We start from the raw sequence: 14,407 nt of genomic DNA, 5'->3' as shown, positions 1-14,407 counted from the left end.
CTTGTGAGATTTGAGAGCTCCTCATGGTTTTCCACCATCACGCCTGCTGCCAGCTTCATTCATTGATTATTATTCCACCTGTGATTAGAATACACTTTGAGCGCTCCTTGGCTGCAGTGTGTGATGGTGTCTGCTGATGGGCGTGGCTTCATGGTGTGAAAGTCTGCTCTGACGTATTGATTATAAATGTGATTGATCTTTAAGGCCTGGCCTGTCAGACTCCGAGCAAAGGTAACTTTGAATGTCCTGACTCGTCATTATCAGTGGGCCGGGAGGAGAGCTGGCGTGTCTCCTTGGCGACCTGGTGACTGAGACCTCATGGGAAATCTCAGGTGACTGCAGCTCTCGTCCTCACAGAGTCAAAACGTGACGTGATGCAGAAAAAATGAAAACTTGTCCATTAAGGTGATCAATAATTCATCAGCGTCCCTGCTGGGCTCTGCTGTTTCCTGTAACACGACCCCGCCTCTCCCGCCTCCCACTGGAGCCCCCCCACCTTGCTGTGACATCAGTGATTGGCTGTCACTGACTGTATGTAAGAGATGAACGCTGTCGCCATGACATCACTCTCGTCCAAATACTCTCGCCGTATTTGGACGAGAGGGGTCGTGCCCTAACCTTAATCAGAATCAGAAACCTTTATCAAGCCCGGAGGAAATGATGTCATTACAGTTCCTGTTGGAACAGCAACAAAGTACCAATATTAAAGACCACAAAGTAGCACAACGTGTAGCAACGTGTTGTTCTGACTGCAGAAGCTGGAAACAGCAGGTGTGTCGTGGGTACAGCGATGGGCATGTTCAGTGTTCTTCAAGTCACATGTGGCGAGGACACGAGGGGAAGGCTGCTGGTTCAAATCCTGCAGATGTGTAGCTGCTCAGAGGCTCCTGGGCAACAGCTCTCTGACAGAGCGAGAACACTCACTGATCAATACCTGCCATTTCCCACGATCCCCAGCTCCACCCAGCACTCTGTGTGAGTGTGTGGCTCATTAGCATTGTTAGCATCAGTCTTTCCCCCCACCTCCACTGGCCTGCTCCCCGCCATCAAAAGTTATTGATCGAGACGTCTTGAAGCTCCATCAGCTCGTATCGACTGACCGGACGAGCGCTGCCTGCCTCACCTTCAGGGGGGAGGGGGGAGTGTAAGAGTGGAGGGTTTGCTGGGGGATGTCACGTGGGAGGATTATTGTGAGCAGAAGTTTAATTAACACTCAGGTGGAGCAGCGGTGGCGGTGATTCACTCTCTGAGGTGTGAATGTCATCGCTGAGGGGAAGTGCTGAAGCTGCGGCATGATGGAGGTCACGGGGAGGGGGTGTGATCGATCGGTATCAGCCCGTCCTCCGTCAGGTCCTCAGATCCTGCAGTTCACTGTCACCTTCCACCCTGCAAACTGACAAAACCATGAGCAGAGAGGAGAGCCTGACTTCCTGCTTTTCTGTCACAATAAAAGTCTGTATTGATCGTCTTCATTCAAAGTCAGTGTTTCAGTAGTTAATCCATACATCCAGTTCATGGTTGTGGGGTAGGGACAGCACCCTGCTCGCGCTGTCATCAGAGGTGGGAAGTAACCAGGTACAAATACTTTGTTACTGTACTTAAGTAGAATTTTCAGACATCTGCACTTGAGTAGTTTTTTGTTTTTCTGACAGCATCTCTGACTTTCACTCCTTATGTTTGTAAACAAATATCTGAACTTCCTCCTCCTGACGTTTTCAAAACCAGCTCATTACTTTTGGTTTAACATGTTTGAGGGGAATTCAATTTTAATTTTATTTATACAGCACCAAATCACAACACTTGCCTCAAGGTAGACCTAAACCCCCCTATGAGCACCACTTTGGTGACAGTGGGAAGGAAAAACTCCTTTTTAACAGGAAGAAACCTCCAGCAGAACCAGGCTCAGGGAGGGGCGGGGCCATCTGCTGCAACCGGTTGTTGTAATAATATTTACATTTTGTGTTATAAACCTAATATTTAATAATCCACATTTCACTGTGTTACTCTTTGGTTCAGATGTGGATACTGTATTGTTCTTTCTTTGTGATTGTTTATGTTTAAGTTGTTTGTTGCTGGTTTTTAGTTTGTTCTTTGTCTGTTTGGGAGCTGACACAGTCTCTATGGAGATGGGTTTTTGGGGGGGTAGCAGGAGGAGAGAAGCTGCAGAGAGGCGTGTAAGACTGCAACTCTGCTTCCTGGTCCCAACTCTGGATAGTCATATTTTGGGGGGTTTAATAAATTTGTCCATATTTCTAGAAATGAGAGCTGCTCCATCCAAAGTGGGATGGATGCCATCTCTCCTAACAAGACCAGGTTTCCTCCAGAAGGTTTGCCAATTATCTATGAAGCCCACATCGTTTCTGGGACACCACTCAGACAGCCAGCAGTTTAAGAAGTCTGTCTGTCCTGGTCATTGTGTCCTTGGGCAAGACACTTCACCTACCGCCTACTGGTGATGGCCAGAGGGGCCGATGGCGCGATATGGCAGCCTCGCTTCTGTCAGTCTGCCCCAGGGCAGCTGTTGGGTCTGTGCTTCCACAGGCCCCGCTGGTTTAGAAACGTATTCTCGTTAATGACAAGCAAGGAAACAAGACAATCAGCGATCGATCTATCGCCCCGGTCAGTGTCTCAGAAAGCCGTCTGAATCCAACAGTGGACCCCGGCTTAGGCCTCCGCTTGCCGCCTTTTATTGAAAACAGTTACAGTACACACAAGCAACCACCATTGTAAAAAACCCCTATGGGGGGTATGTGCGTGCACGTATAAGCACGTGTATGCCTGTGCAATAATGTGTATGTGTGTGTGACTTCCTGCTGATCACAGAAGGGTCATCTCCCCTCCTCCAGTATATGGCTCAACTTTAATGGTTCACCATATGCAAGCATAGGCGAGCCCCCAAATGGCCAGGAGTGACCATTCCTCAGAAGATAAAAACGCCACACATGGAACGTGCCTGCAGTTAAACAGCTACAGCTAATCACTTCCGCCAGCATCATAGATGTGTAGGGGAGGAACAGAAGAACGTCTAACTGTGCAGTTTAAGGCACGGTTTACAAATTTAAGTAACACAATGACAACATTTAACAATTTGACTCCAACAGCAGCTGTGGCTACACCTGTAGCTGCCTCCAATTATTATCATTATTCGGCTAAACATGTCACTCCTGGTGTGATTGGGGAGGGACCAGAGAAAACTACAGAGTCCCACATTGTTTTGGCAAAGTTGCACACCGATTCGATATTGATTTTAGTGACCTCTGATTGGCATAAACGGGTGTCATTACTGGAGAGCAGGCGACACTGAGGGAAATTTAAAACTGCTGGCTAAAGGTAAAAGTAAATTCAGTAAAATCATAATTCACGTCGGCAATCGTTGTCATGGTGATGCTGGGTGGGCGGGCACAGTGGACACTGAGTTTGTGAATGCGATCACTTGAGAACGAGGTGATGCAGGAGCTTCACATTGATACCACAGGCGTGTCTACTGGGGGGTGGAGGTGGGGGTGCACTGGCTGCCACCAGCATTTTTTTATTCTGGCTCAACACCGGAGAGAGTGCAGATGTTCATAAGATGTGGTCTCTTCATCTAGCTAGCACTACAGAAGAGGAGCGAAGATGAAGGCAGCAACGCTCTTTGAGCATCAGGTCATTTCAAACATCAGCAAACACACAAACTGTTGTCTCACAGTGTGTAGCTGCTAAAGGTGCAGCTGCTGTATTTCACAGAGAGAGAAAAGACAGAGCTAACGTAGTTTGCTGCACTGATGGGTTTGAAGTAAAGAACAGTGTGACTGCTGCACAGTGGTTTCATGCTCACAGTTAACTTACATCAAGCAGAGACTCATTCACTGAACTTCACCTTCAGTGCTGTCAGTGTGGAGGATGAAATCAGCTCAGGAAACATTGCTCACATCTGGCTGGATCCAGGTGTGCACGTCCACAGAGACGCTACCTTTCCCTCTTACTTCAGTAAAGAAGTTGAATCAGTACTTCAACTTTTACTGCAGTATTTTCAACACTAGTAAGTGTACTTGTACTGCAGTACAGAATAGCTGTACTTTTCCCACATCCAGCTGTCACATGGTGAGGAGGAGTCTACAGGTGAGCAGCCTATCGGCAGGCCAGCAGATGATGTCATTAGTCAATGTGGTGCTTTGTGCTGAAAACATCATTGTAATTGTTACATCAATGCTCTCTGTCTTCTCTTCAGTGCTGCTAATGACATTAATACTGCTCTGTTGGAAGTGTTTCCCTGTTTAAAGGGAGTTCTTCCTTCTCACGGTCACTGAGTCCTGCTCTCCGTCCAGCTGGTTGGTTTTCTGTCTGTATGTGGAGTCGTCACAGCACTGTGAGGACATTTTTGCTTTTGAATATTAGCTTTCTGTCTCTTTGCTGTTTCACGCTGCCTTACTCTGTGTTACTGTGGTTTTTGACTTCCTGTGAGTCTTTGTTTTTTGTGTGCAGTGTGCAGGGACACCGCGATGCCTTGGCTGAGCTGTTGTTGTTCCTCGGATGCGTTCGGAGAGAGAGGAGCGTCCTCCACTCACAGCGGCGCGTCCATTTTAATGAGACGTTACATAAAGTCTCCATCTTTATTCTGATCAGCTGGAGGAAGACTGCGAGGCTTTAATGAGGCAGGAGCGCTCTTTGTTCTCCATCATGAACATGTTTCAGCGTGCGCAGAAAAACAGAAACCCGTACGCCGTCTGCATGCTGAGCAGCTGTCGATGCTGTCGGGCCTGAACCTGAACGGCCAGCAGTGACATCAGTGCAGCCACTGTATTTCACTGAATTCAGTCTGCGGGTTCAGGCGGACGAATCCGGGCCTTTGTGTTGGTATCGGACCTGCAGACCGAGCCAGTCGGTCGGTCTGCTCATGCTCAGTAAGTGCCGTAATTAGCCAGTCTGAGCAGGTGCGCTCTCTTTGAAGGTGCGTCTTCTTTTATCTGAGCTTATCAGGTGATGCAGGGTCCGAAGGGGCTGGACCAGCCAGAATCATGATCCCTGACTGAAGACACACACAACAGACACACACACACAACAGACACACACACAAATGTCCAAATGATGTCAAAATAGAAATGATGCCTCTGTAACGGGGGAAGGGGGAGTACTCGAGTACTTTTGTAAATTCATGTTCGTTTCCATAATCTAAACTTTGCTCTTCATTTAAACCTTCGTTGTTCTGCAGAACGAACACCTGCTCACACCGCGCCGCTGCAGACGCAGGCTCAACCTGACGTGCTGCCATTTTCTTTATGGATGAATACTCTGAACGCCCCCGCTCCTGACGCCGTTTCGATGAAGACGAGCGAAGCTCAGTTTGGTGTCAAAGAGCTAATCGCTCAAATATCACTCAGATCAGCTGCTGCGGGTCAATGGGACGCACGCTCAGCCTGCGGGCACCGGAGCCCGGCCCACGCTTCCTCAGGTGATGCTTGTTGGTCATGTGACCATGAGGAGCCTGTTAGTTACAGCTCATCAGCGTCTTTGACCTCAGCTCAGTAACGAGACTCCATCTCCATCCTCAGCTGTCCCTGTTGCCGTGACAACACCCACGCGCCTTCATGTTCTCCTCATTAAGATCGGTTTGTTCTCCCGCTTTAATGAGGCCGGCTGAAACCGGTGCTCGGCTGTCGGCCTCATTAAACCTCAGCGGCGGGCCTCGGGGTGACCTGAGGCACCTCCACCCCCGTGCCGCTGCCTGCCATGATGCTGCCTCCTCCCCACCACCTCCACATAGAGCAAGGAGCCGAGTTCAGACTCCCTACAGGCAGATAACGATGTAAACCGCTTTAAACTGCAGGGTGACTGCACGCCTCTGGTCAGGAAGGAGGGGGCGGGGCCTTGTCCTCAGCTGCTGAGGCCACAGTCGCGTGAGCAGCAGGAAGTGGGCCTGCGTGCGTGTCCCTTTAATGTGATGAAACTCTGATGAAACGCAGAGAAAATCACGGAGCAGAAAGATTCAACGCAGCGGCGTTTAACCCTTTCACCTTGAGATGCTTGGCTTCATGTTTCTGTTTTTAACGTCTTTGCCCGCTGAAAGAGGTCGTTTCACAAATCTGAAGTTCTTCGGTTCATATGTTCAGGTGTCAGCGCCGCTGTGACCACGAGGCCGTCAGTCAGTGCTTTGGTGCTGCTTTGATTGGAGCGCTAAAGGTTGTTCCAGAGGTCACCGGCGTGTTTCATCACTTTTCAGGGTGACAAAGACGACCACTTTTCCTGATGCATCGTGGGTAACTAAACCTGCACTTTGCTGGTTTAGGTTGTCCGCGGCAAAGAGATGGCAAGCGTAGCGTCACGCTGACGATCCTAGAACTGAAAAATGACCTTTGTTTTAATCTTTGACTTATAAACAGCTGACCAATCAGAGCGAGGCATAGACTCTGGACGCCAGGGGATGAAAACACGTCGAGTGTCTGAACTCTTCGACAGGATGATGAAGATGAGCTCTGATGACACACGAACTGTCTGAGGTGACCTTCAGGTAGATCTTCCTCCGCAGCTGTCGCTTCATGTTTGTCTACCCGAGGCGCTCGGCAACGCCTCCACGCAGCGAGCGTCAGGCACTCCGACAAGCAGCAGCCAATAAAAACACGGCTCTAAACCCACCACAGGTTAGAGCCGAAATGTGGAATCTGGGGTGAGGCCGACCAGACTTTATTTACAAGCAGTGACATCAGGAATTCAACCACATGTAATAAAAGTGCAGGTCTGTAATCCCAAATCTCTGAGCAGCGCTGCGGTGAGGATGAGGAGCAGCTGACTCAGCATCAGCCGACCAATCAGCAGCCTCCGCAGCTGCTGATGAAACCTCGTAAGTGCAGCTCAGCGACTGAAGGAATCATGTGACACTCCCCCCCACACACACCTCCATCACCTGCTTGTACAGGAGCAGGTGGAGGCTGAACACGCTTTAGGCCCAGGATGAAGACGAGGACAAGGAGCAAGCTGAAGCGTTTCAGGAAGTGAGGTCACAGTGGGTCATTTGATCCCGGAGGTGAGCTGTGATGGTGAAGGTACAGATGGAGCCGGTTTGAGTTTAAGGGAGTTTTCTGCAGCGTCTCCTCTGTGAGAGTGTCGACCTCAGCGCTGCCTGAATAATTGATCACGCCGCTCGGGCGGGCGGGGCACTGATGAAAATTTAAAGACTCGCGTTGCTAACGGTGAAAAAGGTGGAGGCAGCGTTTTAAATGGACACTGACATTTCCTCTGAGTGTCCCGGGCTCAGGTCTCGGTCACATTTCTTCTGCTGACCTCTGACCCCCGCCTGCCTCAGAGGGGGCGGGGGGCGGCGGTCATTTGACCTCCATCTTAGACTGCAGACATCAAGGGTTCACGTTTAGATCAATTTCACTCTGTTTCACACAGACACACACAGACACACAGCACAGGTAGGATCTGCCTGCACAGGAGCAGCTTCGAGCGCCGGACAGGCGGCTGCAGCTTCTCGAGCTCATGAACAAAGGCGACGATGTCACAGCTACAAACATCACAAACATTAGCAAAAAGCTAACGCTGTTTATGAGTTCCACGATGTTTGTGAAACTGCTCAATCGCATCATTAAACAACTTAATGCGAATATAAGTGTGCTGCTGTCAGCAATCCCTGCGTCTGTGTCATCTGTGTGAAATTATGATCACGTTCACACGCGTGTGATCGTCGCATAAACGGCAGCTGGTTAAAGAGTTCACAGTGATGTAAATCTATGCTGCTGAGACCGACTCACTCACTTCCACCTTTTATTTCAATATTTCTGCAATGAATTAAAAAGTGTTACATCCTGTCATGTGACTCTTTCATATAGTGGACACAAATACAGAATGCAGTCATTTGACCACGACGTGTGAAAATGTGTATTAAAGCAGAACGTGGCGTTTCGGCGGCTTACATCTCTGTAAGCAGGTCCTTGACTGTGGTTGGTTGGAACTGAAGGTGCAGTGTTGGAGGGTGTGGGCATGCGTGCTCTTTCAGGGAGTCATGAAGAACGGCGGTGGTAATGTGATGATGCAGCATCTTTTTGGCGTGAATCGAAGCGTATTCTTAGGGACTGGAAACGACTCCATCAAACACACTCCACTAGAGCCCTGGTGCGCACCTTTGCTCAGGTGGGTGACACACTGTCACCAAGCAACAATCCATCGTGATCTCCTCTGAGCGCGCAGTGATGAGGTCAGTCAAACCCAATGATCTTTAGTGGCACCTTTCCAAAATGCAACAATATTGGAAACTGTAACTGGGGAGTGCACACACCTTGGACATTAATGGAAAACCAGTGGTTGTCATTCCTCAGCATCTGGGGTGGAGGCACGTTTTATGGGAATACATATCCGTCCATGCAGCCTGTGACTCCTTCCCATATTCACATGGTGGGTTGCAGCATCTGGGAAGTTCACTGCCTTCTCAAAACTCAAGTGGCCTTGCATACTCTGGGAACAACTTTCCACACTGTTGTTCTCTGACCCCTCATAAGTCCCCAATTTCTCAGTGAAAGTAAAGGTATGAGCACCTGCAGACTTACAGGAACGGGTCACGTGCGTTCAAGAACGACCTCAAAAACTGATGTCATTGAAAATCGCAGTGCGTCACTTCTGTCAACTTCTTATCGAGTGACAACAGAGACGACCAAACAAATCTAACCTGCTGCTCAGGAGCTCCGCCTGGACTGCAAACATCGGCAAAGCCAGCAGCAAGACTCCGCCTCTCAGCCCCCCCACACACTAAAAGCGACACAGGATTGAAACTAGAAAAAAAGAAACTATGTAAAAGAAGCTGGTGGAAATAAAGTTTATCCAAAAGAACAAACACAGGAAAGCGTTTCACTCGGCGTTGCCATCGTTCGAAGCATTTTTCAGTATCAAAGTGAGCGTCGCTGTTGGACCCACACAGCGCCACCTGCAGGCCAATGGGAAACTGAAACCATCGAAGCGTAAGAAGCAGTGGCTTCATAAACGGAGGTGCCAGCGAGAACCAATCAGAGCTGCCGAGTCAGAGAACAAGTCAAACGTTTTTGAAATCAAACATTTTATTTCAAGATTTTTACACAAAGCAGGAAAAACAACAACACACAAAATCTACACAACATTCAAAACCTTTGACATCACAGTGACATCACAGTCCTGCGAGGAACCACATGCGAGACGGCAGGATGTCTGAAGGAGTCATGTGACGTGTGATGTGCTTGAATGATCATTGTGATGTTGTTTATTCTATTACTCTTGTTCTCTTCTGCTTGCTTTCTTTTTTCTTTCTCAGCAGGTGATCCAGGTGATTGATATATGCATTTTTTTTCCTCTGCTCATTCTGTTGGTTTTTGTCTTTTGCCCTTCTCCCCGGTCCCTCTTCTCAGCTGTTTCTCTTTCCCTCTTTCTTTCTCCCCTTCTTTCCCCCAGTCAAGTCTGTCCCGTATTCAGTAAGTGAAAATAAAATAAACAATAAAAGGTGAATCAAATGGACCATTACGGCAAGGCTGGGATGGTCAGTTTGGTAAAGTAAATCCGTTGGGCATCTTTCTTTGCCTTTAGACAACAATTCTGATGCAAAAGAGCCAAACGGGACAGGAAAAAGAAAAAAAAAAGAAAAAAAAAAAAAGAATGATTTAGAGGAATCATCTGAACGCACTGGTGATGTCGGCGCATAAAAAACATACTGACCCGTGACCCCTCCCCCCTCTGGCGATGACATGTATGAGACCTTCGGGCTCGCCGCACTCGACCACATGTGTTAAGGTTTCAGGCTGCCGCTGATCATGTGATCAATACCTCAGTCTTTAGACAGCACCGTGGGGAGGGGTTCCTTTTCAGATGGCTTTTTCAGCTGATTGGTTGCTACAATCAGACTAAACTGGAAGTGCTGGTACCGACACCATGTCACTTCCTGTTTTGCAGAAATTCAAAGAGATGCGAATGGACGCCATGGCAGCGGTCACGATTACATCACCGATGATGATTGCATTACTGAAAAGATGCGGGCAGAGCCTCCTTTTTGTCTGTAAATAAATGTTACACAATGTAAGTAAACCAACAAACCAATCACAATCAGCCCTTATGGCATCATCACCTTGCTCCAGCCAATCAGAACAGACCTGTGAAGTGTGAGCTAATAGAAAGGGTGGGGCTTAGTGTCCTCATAACAGATGACTGCTCTGATGTCAGTTTGACAGGAAGCTGTGAGTGGACGTGCTGAAATAGAGCATGATGGGAGGAGCCTAAAGATCACGCCTGATGAACCAGAGCTCGTTCCGGCGTCGCGGCACACCTGGGTTCTCGTACACGGCCACGGCGTACCGATCGCTGTGCAGCTCATCAGTGGCGCCGAGAATCTCCCACAGCAGCAGGATCTGGCGGCCTACCGTCTCCTCCGTGGTCGTCCCGAAGAACGGCCTGCACCCAATCAGAAAGCAGAGTCGTTAATTTGACGCGAAACCCGACGCACGCCCGGCCCACGATCTGATGACTCAGGGCCTGTCTCAATATTCGTACTTGTGTGTTGTTGCACCGGTGATACGTCATCAGTCGGAGACCAGGTACCGTTCCAATTCAAACTACGCATCAAGCCGAGGACGCGAAAAATTCCCGGATGTGTTCTCGCTCCGCCTGTTTTATCGAGCGTGCATCAGTGGTGACTTCTGTGTATTTGGTACAGCAAAATATCCCAGAATGCATTTCGTCCAAAACTCAAACGCGGCTAAAAAGACCATCTCTTTCGGGGTCACAAAATAAACTAGAATGTAGCTGCGTAAACGTCAAATATCTGCTCGATTTATCAAGATATGCATTTGTCCAAACGCGCTCTGACATTTTCAGAGACATCTGTGACCCGCCAGCTCCGTAGCAGACCGGGAGGTCGAGGATCACTATAGCCGGCGAGAACAGCGGACTCCCAGCACATCGTTTTCAACCCCCCATGGTCTTTCACTACTCGGGTTAAACATGATAGATAAGTCTCTTAGATCACTTAAACATGCTATGTTTTATTTGTTTATTTGTTGTTGTTGTTATTTGTTCCTGAGTAAACCGGTTTGGCTGAGATTAAAGTTAAGCTTCATAACTGTGGGCGACCGTGGCTCAGGGGGTTGGGAAGCGCATCTGTAACCGGAAGGTCGCTGGTTCGATCCCTGGGCTCTCTGTCCTGGTCGTTGTGTCCTTGGGCAAGACACTTCACCCTGCCGCCTACTGGTGTTGGCCAGAGGGGCCGATGATATGGCAGCCTCGCTTCTGTCAGTCTGCCCCAGGGCAGCTGTGGCTACACCTGTAGCTGCCTCCACCAATGTGTGAATGAATAGTGGCATTGTAAAGCGCTTTGGGTGCCTTGAAAAGCGCTATATAAATCCAATCCATTATTATTATATAACATATTACTCACAGTTAAACTAAGAGGGGACGGCAGTAAAAACGCCGGACCGATGAAATCATCAAGTACGCTTGTCGAGTCCTGCTCGAGTCCTGCTCGCATTCTCAGCAAGTCTGGACTTGCGTACTTGAGAATTGAGAAAGGGCTTCAGCATTCGAAACCCCCATCTGACGGGTCACTTCCTGTCACCTCTTCATGTCTGCTGATGGTTGAAGTATGACCACAACAGCCAATCAGTGCTGAGCTCGCTGCTGCACTTTAACCTCTGCAGCTTCAATCATTTAATTGTTATTGTTGTTGTTATTATTATTGTCTGATGTCACATTTCCTGTTCAGGTTGTCTTCTGTGACCCCGCCCACATCACAAACCACAATGTGGCAATGATCTTCTCACCTGGTGACCACTCTGATTGGCTGTCTGTAGACGATGCTGATGTCAGGGTCGCAGGATTGCGGCGGGCTGTGCTGGAGCGCGGCGGGAAGGAAAAACGCCGTCTCCACATCCTTCTCAAATGTCTTGCCGTCCTTCGCCATACGGATGTAACTGATGATGGGTACGGTCATCCCCAGGTATCTACCTGTACATGAGCAACAACACAATCACGTGACCTGCAGGCATCGATCGCAGCTGAACGGTCCAGCAAGCGTGCGGTGTGGCTGGCGGGTGGTGGGCGTAGCCTGACCTGCAGAATTCTCCTTGCAGATGAAGCGCATCAGCTTCATGAAGGCCATGGAGATGCTCTGCTCGTACAGGTCGTCTCCTCGTGTCACGGACGCCCAGTGACCGGCCGGGTACAGCCGCTCCTCGTACTGCACCTCCCCCATCTGAGGGTGGTACCACACATCAGCACTGACGGAGAGGGGGCGGGGTTAGGTTTTAGGGTCAGGGCATTTACCTTCTCGTGGCTTGAGATGGGTGTGAAGGGGAGGGGCTCCCTCTGCTGGCTGTTGCGTGTCATTTCCTGTATGGGTCCTCTCATTTCTGGAAAACAGAACAGGAAGTTCTGTTTTCTGTGCAGTAATTGATTACACAGCAGTGAAGATTTCATCACAGCAGATGTTTTTCTGAAAGTGCTGTAACGGACTTTAAGGATGTAATCATTTAACCACCTTCTTCACTCACTATGTGTTAACAGACCTCTCTGCATTGAATCATATCTGTTATTAACCTCTGTCTCTCTTCCACAGCATGTCTTTATCCTGTCTTCCTTCTCTCACCCCAACCAATCACAGCAGATGGCCCCGCCCCTCCCTGAGCCTGGTTCTGCCGGAGGTTTCTTCCTGTTAAAAGGGAGTTTTTCCTTCCCACTGTCGCCAAAGTGCTGCTCATAGGGGGTCATATGATTGTTGGGTTTTATCTGTATGTGTTATTGTAGGGTCGACCTTACAATATAAAGCTCCTTGAGGCAACTGTTATTGTGATTTGGCGCTGTGTAAATAAAACTGAACTGAAGTGAGACAGCAACCAGCTGAGGAGAGGCGGCAGTGGCTACCACGAAGCCTCCACCATGGATCAGAGCACTACGGTGGGGCGGCGCCACTCAGACAGGTAAGTTTTCATTCTGAGTGGCTACACCCCTTTTTGGGGCGAAATATGACAGGTGAAAAAAAACACCTGAATATCTCCATGCTGAGCATCAATCAGAGGCCTTGTACAGAAATAAGCACATAAACAATCAACCCCTGATCAATCAGTGCCTGCATCACACAGAAACTGGCCCCACCCCCTGACCTTGAGGAACTGACACCTGGTGTGTGCTGGCGACAGCCTGCCAGTGACTCATCAGGCGCTCCGACTCATCTTCATCCATTGGCTCGGGGTTGTCTGTGATGTCATCGTCCAGCTGCTCGTCATCCAATCCATCGAGATCCTCCAAAGAGATCAGTGCCATGACCTTCGACCTGCAGAAAATCTGCTGAGAGGAGGTGGGGATGCGACTCCTGCAGAAAGATGAGGAATTTGTCAGAAACATGTGACCCAGAAAAGCCTACTGCAGCCAATCAGAGCTAGCCATGATTGGCTCGTGTAATAACCATGTTCTGCACGCACTCAGAACACAATTATGCTATAACAGGAACCCTGTTTTAACCCTAAACCATAACCTTTAACCTAAACTCTTTCGGGTGAAGTACCCATCCTTCACATCATCGTGGCCTGACCTGAGGCGGAGCCAGGCTACAGCGGAGGCGGAGCTCCAGGTTAACTGGTTAGAGTTGTTTACATATTCCACACTCCGGGTACCACATGTTGCATCGTCTTGATGCATGATTCTGTTCATCTGGATGTTTTCAGTGGGAGAAACGTTTCGTCATCATCAGGTGACGTCTTCAGTCTCAGCTGACTGCAGGTTTCAATCTTATAAACAGGACATTTGCATAATGACTGAAACCAGCCCACTGAGGAACAATGGGCTGGGAGGTCCTTAATCTTAATTATGCAAATTCTCATGACCACTGATCAATGGCCGGTCTGTGCTAAGGCTAGCGCGGAGCCACTCTTAGCACAGCTAGTTCAATTAGCAAAAGCTAAGCGCGATATTCAGCTCCCGGTCAGAGCGCTTAGCTCGATCCGGTTCGTATTACCAGGTTCTGCACTCACCTGTCCGCCAGGTGAGACCACAGATATCGACGCGTCTGTGAAACAGAACAACAAAGCGTTTCTTCTTTTCCGCTTTCGGCAGCCTAGCTGCTTCACGACGACGGCACCGGAAATACGTCACCGTCACACTACACACTACAAAAGAAGAAGAGAACTCACACATAGGAAGAATCTGTCTAACAAACCACAGTAAAAGTAATAAGAATATTCGTGCTTTGTTCAGGACAGAATCTCTAACTGTCCCACATGTGGTCTCTTACTGGGATTCCTTTGTCAGTGACATTAACTGGAAAAGTATGGACAATTCCTAACAAGTATCTGTAACGAATAAAGTGAAGGAAGTCTCATTTAAAATACTGCACAAATTTTATCCTGCTAATCATTACATGACAAAGTTCAAAAGGGACATAAATGTGAGCTGTGGATTTTGTGGAAGCCATCCTGAGACTGCAGCA

The 14,407-nt window shown here is 48.8% G+C and overlaps 1 protein-coding gene across 1 annotated transcript; it reads right to left on the bottom strand.

Moving 5' to 3' along the window:
• Positions 1-9,008: 9,008 nt before the first annotated feature.
• On the bottom strand, positions 9,009-14,075 carry soul4 (heme-binding protein soul4). The gene is made up of 6 exons (XM_085278333.1): positions 13,953-14,075; positions 13,086-13,294; positions 12,250-12,335; positions 12,037-12,178; positions 11,748-11,931; positions 9,009-10,383 (listed from the first exon to the last, which is right to left on the bottom strand). Exons 2-6 carry the CDS (start codon positions 13,243-13,245, stop codon positions 10,209-10,211), a joined length of 747 nt encoding a protein of 248 aa, XP_085134459.1. The 5' UTR covers positions 13,246-13,294; positions 13,953-14,075; the 3' UTR covers positions 9,009-10,208.
• Between the last annotated feature and the right edge of the window lie 332 nt (positions 14,076-14,407).

Source organism: Mchenga conophoros, linkage group LG6, assembly GCF_057382185.1.
Source record: "Mchenga conophoros isolate Kocher_MC1m ecotype Shallow Benthic linkage group LG6, M_conophoros_male_GT1.1, whole genome shotgun sequence".
In the NCBI taxonomy this organism is placed as follows: domain Eukaryota; kingdom Metazoa; phylum Chordata; class Actinopteri; order Cichliformes; family Cichlidae; genus Mchenga; species Mchenga conophoros.
Note: the sequence above shows the minus strand (reverse complement) of the source record. Positions and strands in the feature narration are given on the sequence as shown.